Source organism: Haliotis rubra, unplaced genomic scaffold (genome assembly GCF_003918875.1).
Source record: "Haliotis rubra isolate DU_JTF1 unplaced genomic scaffold, ASM391887v1 Scf71, whole genome shotgun sequence".
NCBI lineage: Eukaryota > Metazoa > Mollusca > Gastropoda > Lepetellida > Haliotidae > Haliotis > Haliotis rubra.
The window spans coordinates 1,106,090-1,120,887 of record NW_025767424.1 but is presented as its reverse complement, the minus strand read 5'-3'; the positions used below and the strand labels follow the sequence as shown (position 1 = coordinate 1,120,887).

At 36.2% G+C, this 14,798-nt stretch overlaps 1 protein-coding gene and 1 long non-coding RNA gene across 2 annotated transcripts in view; one reads left to right on the top strand and one right to left on the bottom strand.

The window, feature by feature from the left end:
• Positions 1–2,618, top strand: part of LOC124259124 (F-box/WD repeat-containing protein 7-like) — a 32,774-nt gene extending 30,156 nt beyond the window's left edge. Inside the window, 3 exon segments of the mRNA XM_046693218.1 lie at positions 860–1,044; positions 1,772–1,873; positions 2,321–2,618. Of these exon segments, the coding sequence (XP_046549174.1) occupies positions 860–1,044; positions 1,772–1,873; positions 2,321–2,444 (411 nt within the window). The 3' untranslated portion in view covers positions 2,445–2,618.
• A 6,307-nt stretch (positions 2,619–8,925) lies between these two features.
• LOC124259083 lies at positions 8,926–11,771 on the bottom strand. Its single transcript, XR_006893752.1, has 2 exons — positions 11,329–11,771; positions 8,926–11,282 (listed from the first exon to the last, which is right to left on the bottom strand). It is a non-coding gene; the product is annotated as an uncharacterized LOC124259083 (long non-coding RNA).
• Positions 11,772–14,798: the final 3,027 nt, after the last annotated feature.

The following is a 14,798-nucleotide window of genomic DNA, read 5'->3' as shown; positions in this document are numbered from 1 at the left end:
ACTGTGCATTTGTACCATGTACAAAAACGAGCATTATAAAGGCAAAATTATAACAATCAAACACTAATTTTAAAAAATATTTCTTATATTGATATTACCTATGCAGTATTTTTTTTGGGGGGGAGATTATAATTATAGCAAAATCAAGGTTGATGTGATAAATATTGAACCAAACTAATCCCCATTCAAATATTCCCCCTGTTCCACTCTCTCCTATCTAATGTGCCCCTCTAATGAATAATCCCCTTTTGTACACTCCCCCATCAAATACACCCCTCTTTGAACATATGCCTTTTGAAAACTTTCCTTATAGAATACTCCTTATTGACTTCTCCCCTATCAAATACTCTATGACCGCCTCCGTGGTGTAGTGGTTAGAGCGTCCGCCCGGAGAGCGGAAGGTCGCGGGTTCGATCCCCGACCGCGTCAAACCAAAAGACGTTAAAATATGGTACTTGTTGGTCCCTGTCTGGCGCTCGGCATTAATGGGTACAACAAGGACTGGTCGGCTCGGAGTCAGTATAATGTGTCTGAGTGGGGTATTCATGCTTCACTGCGGCATGGTATCTCAGTGGGCTAGCACTATAAATCCAGCTTAAGTCTGGGCTAGTACAAGCAGCCGCACATACACATACACACGCATGCATGTCGATCATATGAGCGAAATATTCTCAAGCACGACGTTAAACCCAATTTCACCTCACCTCATCAAATACTCTACCTATTGAATGATGCCCCTAGTGAACACTCCCTCCAAAAATACTCACCATTTTGAATGCTCAGTAGCATCTGAAAATTGAAATACTATGACTGGAATCTTTGCACACCATCATGAAGGTGTTATACCTGTGTTGTACAGAGCGTCCGACTGTGGGACTGTGAGTCCAGCAAGTGTAAGAAGGTGATATGGATTAGTCAGACTACCTCCATCATGTCCGTCAGCTTCAGCAACGGATACCTGGCCTGCTCCTATGGGGAGACAATCTGTCTGTACAGGGTCAAGGACACGAAACTCATCAGGACCTTCCAGGAACATCGCAAAAGGTCCGATATTTTGTCATTTGTTTGATGTACATGCTTTTTATCCGATTTTGGGGACAAAAACAACGGAACATTTCATGCAACAGTTTAAGCTTTTCCCAATTTTACTTAATGTGGATTGGTCAGCTGAAGCAATATGATATCATAGTGCTTCATTGTTGAGAAAACAATGATATGACATCATCCATTGTTCGTGATGTCACAATCTGATGACATTACATCACCATGACAACAGGCTGTCTGGAGTCAAGTTACCTGCAGAGTGGAAATTTCATACGCATTTTCTTTGTTTTCTCTCTTAAAATATCAATGAGTAATATGTAAAGTAAACTTTGCAAAACTTTAAATTGTAGAATATTTGTTATTTAGGAGTGAATGAGTAATTTCAAATGTATTGAGAGTATCACAGTTTATTCACGAGGGACAGATTATCCCTAAATTGTTACAGCTCTTTGGCCTCTGTGTGAAGTTGACATAACTCTGGTAACTGTATAATGAACTACTGACTGACTGAGTTTAGTTTTACGCCGCTTTTAGCAATATTCCAGCAATATCACGGCGGGGGACTCCAGAAATGGGCTTAAGACATTGTACCCATGTGGGGAATCAAACCGAGGTCTTCGGCGTGACGAGCCAACGCTTTAACCACTAGGCTACCCCACCGCCCGATATAATGAACTAACTGAAATGGGTTGGCAATGAATGATTTGTAATACAAATGTATTTTCAGAGTGGAAAGTGTCGAGTTGAGGATAGCTGAGTCGGAAACATTTGAGGGGATGATCGTCAGCGCTGGGAAAGATGGCCTCCTTAAATACTGGGATGTCAACAAGTAAGTCTAGCGGTGTTGCTGTGATGGGGAAAACCATTTGTTTGACTCAATGAATGAACATAATGTCAGTTCTGATCTAAAACTTCTGACACTTTATTGAAATGTTGAACTCATGAAATAAAAGAAGTTGTTATCCATAAAGTTTGTCAATATTCAACATAAAGCATCCATATTTATAGCTTTCATTATGCAATAGGACCAAACATTTGATCTTGAAACCATCCACATTCATGGTGTAAGCTTCGTGTAAACGTTTTGTTGGCACACTATGTTACACTATGAGAAAATGTCATCTACAGGTAATTTTTCCCAAGCCAGAGAACATTTTGGTTAATGTGTGAAGATAACTATTCAAAAGAACTTTTAAAAGAACACCCCCAAAATTTCAGCTTCTTTGAGCAGTTTATTTGTCACAAAAGTGTGATTTGAACGATTTATGTTTTCCAGAGAGGAGAGCATTCAGACCTTTGCTGGCCACTCAGAGCAGGTTAACTGTATACGTTTTGATGAACTGAGAATTGCCAGTGCTTCCTATGACCACAAGATCCGAATCTGGGACTTCAATGTATGAAAAGGGAGACTTCAATGCATGAAACTTCAGGCTTCAATATATGAAACTTCAGACTTCAATGTAGGAAACTTCAGACTTCAATGTATGAAACTTCAGACTTCAATGTATGAAACTTCAGACATGAATGCATGAAACTTCAGGCCCCAGTGTATGCAGCACAAGACTTCAATGTATGAAACTCAAGACTTCAATATATGAAAAATTGAGACTTCAATGCATGAAACTTCAGACCTCAATATACGGTCACTGCAAACAGCTTGAGATTTCAGTTTATGAAACTGGTGACTTCAATGTGTAGAACTTGAAACTTCATTCAAGGGATCTTGAGACTTTAATGCATGAAACTTTGTTCAAGGATTGACACAAACCTGCTTACAGAATGGCTACTTTCTGTCTTTCGTATCCGACACTGAAAGAAGGGCATGTACAGTATGTCAATGGTTCTCGTTGGTTTTAAATCATGTTCAAAATAATTTCAGTCAGGCGTCTTTGTTCATGCCTGATTCAATTCTCCAACCAAAAGATTAGAACTACACACAGCAAAACCAACAACATAAGCGTGCTCAGAGTAAACTGGCTTTTAATAGGTCAGGGTTTTTTTTCAGATGAGTCCTAAAATGTTAATTTGCAGGTTGATTAGATTAGAAGTCAGTCTTTATCAATGCCAAGATTACGAAATGAATATATATTTGTCATGTGAAATTAATCACTCTCCAAGCCAGAGCTCCTTGCAGCAAGCCGAGTACTTCTGTCACTTCGTCACATCTTACACGGTCCAGTCATGTGTTCTCACCTGTTTCACTTTGAACAAGTCTACTCATTTAGGTAAACTTACATCATGAAATGTTGAAACTTTCATTGAGAATATCTGAAAATGTGTAAAACTATTTCCAGTGGCATATTCGTCCTCTCTGCACTGTGACCATCAGAAGGTTGGTGTCTGTCTACCTGGCAATATCAATGTTAGCACAGAAATCAGACCAGACATTTTCCCACTGTCGTGGAGCATGGCCACTTAAAAGAAATTTCAAGCAAGTTATTAATTTGTCATTCTGACAATCAATTGATTCCAGCCTTATAATTAATCATCCAGTATCTTGAGAGTTTGAGCTAATGCAAGTGAAAGATATCTCAAACAGTATTTGTTTTGTCCCGGTGACAAATATGTAGTAGGTTTTGGTCAGTACCTAACAAATATTTTGTAGTCATAGCCAATGCAGATAGGCCTAGAATGCTCAGAAATTGTGAATAAAATGCGTAAGTAATGTATTTTCATGAGAAATCACAGTTATTATCCATATTTGGTTATTAACTTGGTTTGTGCTAAGCGACTGTAAACGAGGTGAGGTGAAATTGGGTTTAACGTCGCGCTGGAGAATATTTCGCTCATATGACGACGTGTATGCGTATGTATGTGTATGTGCGGCTGCTTGTACTAGCCCAGACTGAAGCTCGTTTTATAGTGCTAGCCCACTGAGATACCAAGCCGCAGTGAAGCATGAATACCCCACTCAGACACATTATACTGACTCCGAGCCGACCAGTCCTTGTTGTACCCATTAATGCCGAGCGCCAGGCAGGAACCAACAAGTACCATATTGTAACGTCTTTTGGTATGACGCGGTCGGGGATCGAACCCGCGACCTTGTAAACGAAGAGTGATGTGTCAGCAAGTCTGTGTATTTGTAAAGTTTTCCTAGTCTTAAAAATCAACATGAATCATATAAAAGAATATTGTTTGTGGAACCACAGTCTTAATACAATTGGGGCAGTGGGGGAGCCTAGTGGTTAAAGTGCTCTCTCGTCACGCGGAAAACCGGGTTCGATTCCACATGGGTACAATGTGTGAAGCCCATTTCTGGTGTCCCCTGTCGTGATATTGCTGGAATATTGCTAAAAGTGGTGTACAATTAAACTCACTCACTCACTTAATACAATTAAATCTTTTACTCTGTCTCCCTGAAAATCTGGAGAAAATCCACCTGAAACTGATTTAATTAAAATTTTAATTGAGCATTCTATTCAGCTGATTAAGTAAGTCAGGTGATCATTCTAATAAAACAATGAAGTTAGGTCAGTAGATGTTTCATATCATCTTATGGAGGCTTTAGATTCCTTGGTTTGAGTGATTGGAGCAGTTCGACCAGAATATATTTCTGTGTCTCAAAGTATGAATGTAAATGGGTAGTTCTAAATGGAAACTAATAATGGCTGGACAATTTACACCAATGTCATTCCTGACTGCATCAATGTTGTTGAGGGAACATGCACATGTTTGTTCAGAACACCAAACATTTTATAGCCAGTAGATGAATGGCATGAAATGAATAAATACAAGTTATTTATTTATTATGTTTGCTATGCTCATCAGTTAATGTTTGGAGGTATTAGAAATGACATTGTTAGAACTTTCCAGAAATATCTCAGGTATCTTTGCTGCTTTATTTATCAAATATTATTATGACTTTTTTGAGTTTGTGATCTGTGTTATGCATGCATACATGTGTACTTATGTGTGTGTATGTGTGTGTGTGTGTATGCCTGTGTGTCCTAAAGGATGCCTCCATGTAGATGGAATATTGCTGAATGGGCCATTGCAAACCCAGCAAAATTAAACTCAATGCTGCAAAGTTTTGTGTTGAAACTATTGCATTATATTCTTTTGTGTTTTCTAATTTACACAGTGTTCAGATTTTGTTTTCACATTGGTGTGAATACATATATCTCCAGGTATATTACCCAGTATTTACTACATGTTGTAAATCCAGTGTTTCTCCATGGTGCCAAATACTAATATTTTGGCTAAAAATGCCTATATTTGTGATCAGTATTAGATAATACATCAGATTTATAATACCCATGTGTGTATACAGAGAGTATTTTGTGTATTTTAAGACTGATGTTTAGGAACTTGTCTATTTTATATTTAGTAATATATGAATCATTTATGAAATGTGTTAATGCACACACATGATGGTACATAAATTTCTTAGGGTCTTTACAATTATAAATAGAGTCTGCTGTACTGAAACCATGTTGAGAATCTCACAGGGTCAATTTCAGTTGTATATATCTCACATCATTGCAGTTGTACCTTCCAATACAAGGAGACGTCAGATTTATAATACCCAGTGAGAATTGTGTGTATTTTAAGCAGCAATTGCCTACATGATGGTACCTTCAGCTCTATGTAAAGCAAGCAGTAGTAGAGGCCTCCATGGCTCTATGTAAAGCAAGCAGTAGAAATATGTATTGTACACCGTGCCGATTTTTGAGGACCAAAAAGCAGTCTGTAGAAGGGGTCCTCTTATCCATGGGTTAAACCAAACCTTTTTCCAGGGTATAAATCCATGTATCAATCCAAACAAACAACAGAAGACAACATGTATTGTACATGTGATTCTTATGGATGTTTAGTTTTCCTTAAACCAAGTGGAGCAGAAATCCAAGTACAATCCAAACAGAAAGTCAAGGATTATGTATAAGGAATATATGTATAATCCCCAAAGAAATGCTAGAAAGTCAAGGATAAGATATGATGGAAGTATATGTACAATTGAAACAAAGTCTGGAAGATTAAGGATTATGAATTGTGAATGTTTGTACAATAAAAATGAGTCTAGAACATGAAGGATATGGGATTATAGACATATGTATAATCCCAACAGAAAGGATAGGATGTTAAGGATTATGGATTATAGATGTATTTGTAATTCCAGCAGAAGGGATAGGTCAAGGATTATGCATTATAGATACAAGTACTTTTATAGATATATGTCCAATTCCGGAAGGTCAAGGACTAAGGCAGAAGGTCTAGGTCAAGGACAATGGATTGAAGATATTATGTACAATCCAAAATGAAACCCTTGAAGGTTGAGGATTATGGATTATAGACATCTACATTTATTGTAACAGAAAGTCTGTAGGGTCAAGGATTATGGATAGCTTACATATTTACCATCACAACAGAAGTAACCTGTATGGAACAGGTTTGAGGAAAATATGGTTCAACTGGAAATTGTGAAGTGTGTCAAACTGTCCCTATCACACTTATGTAGAATCAGGGGTGGAAATAACCCATTGCCCGACGCCCGAGTCAAGTGTTTTTTTCTGTCGGCAAGCAAATTTGTATATCACACTGTACCGGTGTCCAGTTGATATTCCAATGTTAATTATGTTGTTTATTTAAAAATCAACAAGAAAACGGCCGGTATAGTGGAAAAATTATCAGGGCAAGTGATTTTACATGTGCCACTGTACTGGAGTACACTAGCAATTTTAAGTTATTTCCACCTCTGAGAATGTCACACAACTCTGTTCATCTAGTCATCAACCAATCAAAATGTCTTTTAACCGTAGGATCTTCACACTACCTACAATCATGTCATGAAATATGTCAGATTCTCTGACTCAGATTGTTGTAATAACTCTGTAGTCGGACTGAACAGTGAAGACATTGATTTATTAACCAATCAGGGATGACATCATCTGTTTTGTGCGTCATTGCAGCATGAAGACATGTGACCTTGTGATTGTACATGTCTGTTTAATAGAAACCTATCATGGCCCTGTGGTTCATATAAACTTGGAACAATTAAATATTAATCTTTTACAGATGCTGAATGCATTTACATAATGCTATAAGGAACAAACCGTTTGATATCCGGTCGGTATGGTGTATATGTGTAGTGTATGGGGTGAAAGTGGATGCTGGAATAGATGGATAAAAAGATTGTGAAATTGGTGATGGAAAGAAATTCATTCACCTTCTGAGAATATTAAATGTTTTGTCTCTTAGGTATTGTCAATTGTAATGGATGGTAAATCTCACTACCGATTGAGATTTATGAATTTAGAAATTCTGACAGTGGTAATCAGGACTGTGATGATTGACTGAAGTTGTGTGTCATTTTCACCTTTGGAGTTTGTGTACAACATTGAATAATAATCATGATAATATTATCTATTTATTGTGTACGGCAGTGTTCTGTGTGTTTGTTTGATTTTGGATAACCAACTTGAAGCTTCACTGTGATATGTATATATACACCTAGAATACTATTTATTATTGTACAGAAATGTGTTTGTATACTTTTGTAAATAATTGTGGAGTTGAATAATTATACAGAATAAATTTCAAACATTGTACCCCAGTCATTGTGTTATTAATCAGGTGGGTTGTCATGGATATACGCTAAGCAATTGTGGAAGTGACCAGATGCAGTTGCAAAAATACAGGCAGTCTTCAGAGTTTTGACTCATGCTTAGATTTCCACTGCTGACACTATGACACTATGTTAGTGTTCATATCTTAGTCCAGCCGTTATTGGGTACATTGTTTTAACAGCATTGGTTGGATGTTCCCCAGGGAGCTGAGAATTGTCCACACATACTGAACAATGTAAAGGACAGTTATCACAATTACATTTAGACCACCGACACACATTTCCAAATCAATTCCTGATATTAAGAATGACATATGGAGTTATACAATACATTTTTGATTACACTTCTTATTTTCGTAAAATGATAGACAAGAATCATTAACATAGTATACTTTTGATTACACTTTCTTTGTAAAGTACAGATTCTAGTACTTTTGTTGGGTTGAGTCCCATGCAGGATTCAAACCCACACCCTCAGAGTCAGGCACCTAATCGCCAGCAAACAAAGTCAGACCCCTAGACCGCTCAGCCACCGCGGCTTACACAAAAATTGAAGTCGGACAACTGGTAGTCTAGACTGCGGACTTTGTGAACCCCTCTGATAAGTGTTAATTGGTACGGCTCCCACGTCCGAAAGCAATGAAATACACAATGCCATTTAGAAAGTGGAAATGCTGTGGAAGGCACTGACTTTGTGTGCTGGCGAAATAATGGGACTCAACCCAACAAAAGTACTAGAATCTGTAGTTACATCTGACCACATTCTAAATGGCATTGTGTATTTCAAAGCAATCATTAGAATAAGAGTGGGTATTTAATTCCAACTAGGAAAATGTTGAAAGTATATTTGTAAAGTAGGAAACAAATGGCAGTCACACAGTAAAGGAAAGATAACTCTAATTTGACAAAAATCTATAATGCAGAAAAGTGAGAATGGGGCATTTGAAACAGGAAAAAAAGTTACGATTGCAAGTGAGTGATTGCTGCACTCAGCAATATTCCAGGTATATGGCGGCGGTCTGTAAATAATCGAGTCTGGACCAGATAATTCAGTGATCAACAGCATGAGCATCAATCTACGCAATTGGGATGTGATGACATGTGTCAACCAAGCAAGTCTGACCACCCGATCCTGTTAGACGCCTCTTAAGACAGGCATGGGTTACTGAAGACCAATTCTAACTTGGATCATCATGGGTCCTATGATTTGTAAGGTTTACAATGAACTGCAAGACAATTAGAAACATTTCTTCTCTTTTTTGCCTTTTCAGAAACCACATACGAAGTTATTGACAGAAAAACATAAGTTAAGACAGTTAATCTTGAAGTGTAGTTTATTTCATAATAAATGTCGGACAACTCACTCAAATGGAAATATATACAAACAGGTCAACTAATCACAGTCAAGGGCGGTGAACAATGCTACTGAAACTAGTTCAGTCAAACTGGCTCGGACCGAACAATACACAGACACACCAGCAAAATTGTACATTTTTACTAAATATATGATATGTCAAAAATCCAAATAATCTGATAAGCATTGTTTGGGGAACATATTAGTATATATGATTCATGCAGAATGTAACGTCATGTAAAAAGGAATAAATTACATATTCATATATAGCATGTCATTCCCCTTATAGACATTTATTTAAATGCATGGCGAGCATACCCAAAGGCGCTTACCAAAAAGTCAACTAAAATCTTACGGGTATATCTGTTATAAACCATCATAAAACTGGAAGTTCTTATTCTGATATTCCATATAACGGTTTTTCTTTAAGAGTAAATCATAAAGCCAAATAATAAAAATAATTTAATATTACTGAAATTCATCACATTTACAAAAAGAATACAAATGTCTTTAGAGCGTAACATAATGTCAGGCCCATGTATATATTTGTTTCTACTATTTTTCTTGATCAGAATGCAAAAAATCAGGACAAATGAAAACAAATGACTATTTGATTTGAAGTGATAATACACATAAATAGATGTTAAAACTAAATTTATTTTCAGTTTAATGATTGTTTGACCATAACAAAATTTCGAGCAGGTTCAGCCATAGAACTAGGCCTATTTACCAGTTTCTCGATAACACTACTTCTCAAGTCAAAGATTGTAATCAGTGTATAAGAATATATTTGATTGGAATACAATTTAATTTACAATTATACAAGTTTATTTTAATATATTTCTGATAGCTTCAAATAACTTAGGCAGCACATGAATAAATAGAAAACCGTTTTAAATATAGGAATAAAAATCACCCTGTCACATAATACTGCATTGATACGTCCAGTCCACTGAATGCTCCAAATGGATGCTCTATAACTGGTATTTCATTGTTCCCAAATTACCCACTTCTCAAAAGAAAATTAAAAAATTAATTTTTAAAGGATTTTTTGTACATTAATCGGGGTTCAGAGAAACAATGTGCATTGTTTTTGTTGCCATGACAGTCATTTGTGCTCTGGCTGGATACTGTTCAAGTCCAATAGTCAACAACCATCTGGTTGGATGACTTCGTTCAAACAGTCTTCCTACAGATTTGTCTTGTTCTGTCTTCATAATAATAAAAAGACTATATTTGGTGAAAGTAAAAATTCTCAATGGATTAATTAAAAATGCAGTGTGAAATTCATAAATATGGCAAAACGATACCAATAATCACTAGGAAGGTCTCCAGATTCTACTATTATCTGATTAAGACCATATCATGAGCATGTGCTTGTGAATCACTATAAAATAGTGAAAGTACCAGGTATTCTTGAAAAAATCATATCCTTCCTCAATGGAGGCATCTATCACAAACACATGCACAGGCAGGTCAACTGTTCACCTGAGAAATAACACCACAGGGACGTATGGTTAAAAATGAAATGCTTTTTCTTACATTTTTGTAAATGCTTTTCACAACTAGTCCTAAGGAAATTTGACCCTGACAATAATATCACACTTTGTTTCTTGTTTTAGCTTTTTGTTTTGGATCTGCCAATATCTGGGGCTTGGCAGACAAGTTAATGTTTTAATTACAACCCACCTTTCCAATTATATATGTATAATCACCATTTGAACACAGTACTCATAGTTCATAGTTGTTGTAAACACAACTAAATTATGCTACATAATACTTTGACTCAGCATTGACACTACAAACCATTCCTTTATAAAATGAGATGATATCGAGCATAAAAGTCAACAGAGTATTAACAAATATAGAATAAAATAAAAACTCTAATGACTATTAACATCTATCTTAATTCTTGTTCTTATATACAATCAGAAATAAAATTAATATGAGTCATAACAGAACCATACACCTTGAAGAATATTTACAATAATTGAAACATAAATTAAAAACCTCATTTGCCATTAATTACAGTAGCCATAGATATATCTACACAGCTGTCTCAGGAATGCCACAGTTATTAAATGTGAAAGAGTGAGTGGGTATGTGTTTTAGCTGCTTTCAGTAATATTCCAGCAATATCATGGTGGGGATTACCAGAAATTGGCTTCACACATTGTACCCATGTGGGGAATCGAATCCAGGTGTTCAGCATGACGTGAATGCTTTAACCACTAGTCTACCCCATCCCCCACTTATGATGTGAATGAGTGGTATAGTTTTATGCCACTTTTAGCAATGTCCTGGCAATATCTAGGTGGACTGACTGAGTTTGGTTTTACGCCGCTTTTAGCAATATTCCAGCAACATCACGGCGGGGGACACCAGAAATGGGATTCACACTTTGTACCAAAAGTTATGGAGGTCAACTTGTGACACAACGTCTTCATCAGGTGAAATGAAGTGAAAGAATATTCTCCAAAAGCGTTGTGTCGGTTGTATTACAAATGTTGACATCCATAAATTACCATCGTTTTATCTAAAATTATTAGCAAACCTGCATCTAGTTTTCTGCTCTGTATTAAAGCTGTACAAACAGGACACAGCACAATGTTTGTAAAAGGGCATGATCGTGCGTAAATATATTGTTTCATGATTAACAGTGATTTCACCTGCACTTAAACATTGCAACAGTGTAAATAGAGATGTTATCCTTTCAACCTATGTCATGTCATTACCATTCCAGCTTCAACTGGGATAAATCAAAGAATTCAACCTATGTCATTACTGTACCAGCTTCAACTGGGATAAATCAAAGAATTCAACCTATGTCATTACCATTCCAGCTTCAACTGGGATAAATCAAAGAATTCAACCTATGTCATTACCATTCCAGCTTCAACTGGGATAAATCAAAGAATTCAACCTATGTCATTACCATTCCAGCTTCAACTGGGATAAATCAAAGAATTCAACCTATGTCATTACCATTCCAGCTTCAACTGGGATAAATCAAAGAATTCAACCTATGTCATTACTGTACCAGCTTCATCAAAGAATTCAACCTATGTCATTACCATTCCAGCTTCAACTGGGATAAATCAAAGAATTCAACCTATGTCATTACCGTACCAGCTTCAATTGGGATAATCAAAGAATTCAACCTATGTCATTAGCATACCGGCTTCAACATTGATAATCAAAGAATTCAACCTATGTCATTAGCATACCGGCTTCAACATTGATAATCAAAGAATTCAACCTATGTCATTACTGTACCAGCTTCAACATTGATAATCAAAGAATTCAACCTATGTCATTACCATACCAGCTTCAACATTGATAATCAAAGAATTCAACAATCTAAGGCCAGCAGTATCAGAAGCTGAACATCAAACTGATCCAGCTACCACTCTAATTAATAATTCATTCACCCTACACATGTTCCTTTGTAGAAAAATACTGTTGATTTTAGTTACACAATGATCTGCAATTCGTTACAATTGAGAGACAATTTAGAGAAATTCAAACTGTGTACATCCAATTTGGCTACATTGTAAACTTTGAATTTCTTTTGAAAAAAAACACGAACACAGCAAAATATTTATGTATAGGTTAGAATAAGAGCATATATATGTATGTATATGTAACTGATTAAGTTCCTTCAAGGTAAAGACATTGGAAGGAGATGGGCTATGTTATTTAAATAGAAAAAAACCCTCTTATCACAAAACTTGTCTCCCAGAATGTTGTTTCCATTGCATTTAATTGCATTTTTTAAAATAATATTCCTTATATGCTATTTGTGTCAGATATATAATGAACATTACAAAAATCACCTAAAAATGTAGGAATGCAATTTTGTAGGAAAATACAAATCCTTGAACTTGTGGCTTCAGCATTTTAATATTTTGAAACCTAATGAAACATATATACTGCAGATGAATTATTGTTCTCATTATCTGAAGAAACATTAATAAATACATATATGTATCAAAATGTACTGTGACCATGGCAACCATTTTTTTAATTCAATAAAACTCTTTGATGAAGTTACATAAAAAGTAAAATATTCATATAAAAATACAAAATGATAGATTATTTTAATGATAGAAATGACAGATTTGTTAAGGCTGACAGAGAGTAAGAGCAGATGTCCACACATTAGGTAGATGGCCACATAGCCACATGGATATTCCAATCACACTGGGGCCGATACCTTGAACAGTTTTTCTTCAAAAACATTGAAAATATAATCCTTCCTGAACCACCAATCTGACTTTTTAAAGTACTTGGATGAAAATCATAAGTCAAACTAAACCGATGATGGCGAGAATATAAAGGTCAAGGTCAGAAAATTAGGGTTAAGGTCAGACAATTAAGGTCAAGGTCAGATATGATAACTTGAATAGAACCATTTGAAAGAAGATCCTCTTTTTGTATTTAACTTATGTAAATGATGAGAAGTCGTATGTCATATACAGGTTATATATCAATGAAAAAGCTGACATATTTTGTTGCAGGTATACAGTTAATTTGACAACTCTCTCTATCAAACAACATTATTTACACAACATTAGCACCTTCTATGGGATACAACCATCATACAACATAACTACTGGTAATACAACTCTCCTCAAGTCAATCGGAACATTTCATCCTCGTAAAATCTGGCTTATGATTTTGCAGAAATTAATTCTCTCACGTTTTAGATCAAATGAACAGATCAATCACAACCTCTGCATTACGGTAAGTAAATGGACTGGATTCAAACTGTATTACAAAAGTGAAATTTGTCCATCATATCACACAATCCCTCATGCAAGGAGAAAAATAAATACAATTTTGATAACAACCTTCACTTACGAACAAAAAAACAACAACCCAAAACATGCCTTTTCCACATTTTTTGCTATTATTCTTTCTGGGGATGTTTACACTAACCTGGTTATTCAGTAGGTCAGTGAGTGAGTAGGATTTACTTCACGTTGAACAGTATTATACTTGAGTTTTAGCATATATTAGCGTGTTGGAACGCTACATAGTTTGTGTGGAAAAAGCAAAGTGATGCAGGTGTGTAACTTGTACGCTAAAACGAAATCCATGATCATGGGTTTGGTGTCAACAAACCGTGAAAGATTATCAGGTGGAATGTGGGATTCGAACCCACAATTGCAGGTTTCTGTCACCCTATGCAATGAAACTCTGTCAATGAAATAGCTAACAACGTTATTTGTTCTTGTAGTAAATCATGACAAAACCATATTGAAAGGTGAAAACGTAAAGACGACTGTTCCGACAAACACCAATCGCCGTGTTGTGGCGTAATCCCCTACTTCTGTTACAACATGCTCTGTGAATAAACATACAGATTCTCAGTCCTTCAGGAAAATGTCATGCAAAACACCCTGAAACAATACTGTGTCATCATGAATATAGATGGGGTAAACATATACAACTTGTAACATCATATTCAGGCCAATAGCTGTCTCACAGGTACAAGTTCAGGAGACATAGTGTGTTGGCACATTGTTCACTCTACAATGGTTAATGTCAGGATGCTTCTCAGGATCAGTAAAACACTCCAATGTGAGACTTACAGCTTGTTTCCTTAAAAGTGAGTTCTCATAGTGCAACTTGCAGTAATAAGTGAGTTTAGTTTTACGCCGCTTTTAGCAATATTCCAGCAATATCATGGCGGGGGACACCAGAAATGAGCTTCACACATTGTACCCATGTAGGAAATAGAACCCGGGATTTCGGCGTGCAAGCAAACACTTTAACCACTGGGCTACCCCACCGCCCCACAACTTGTAGTAACAACATGTTGCATATGAC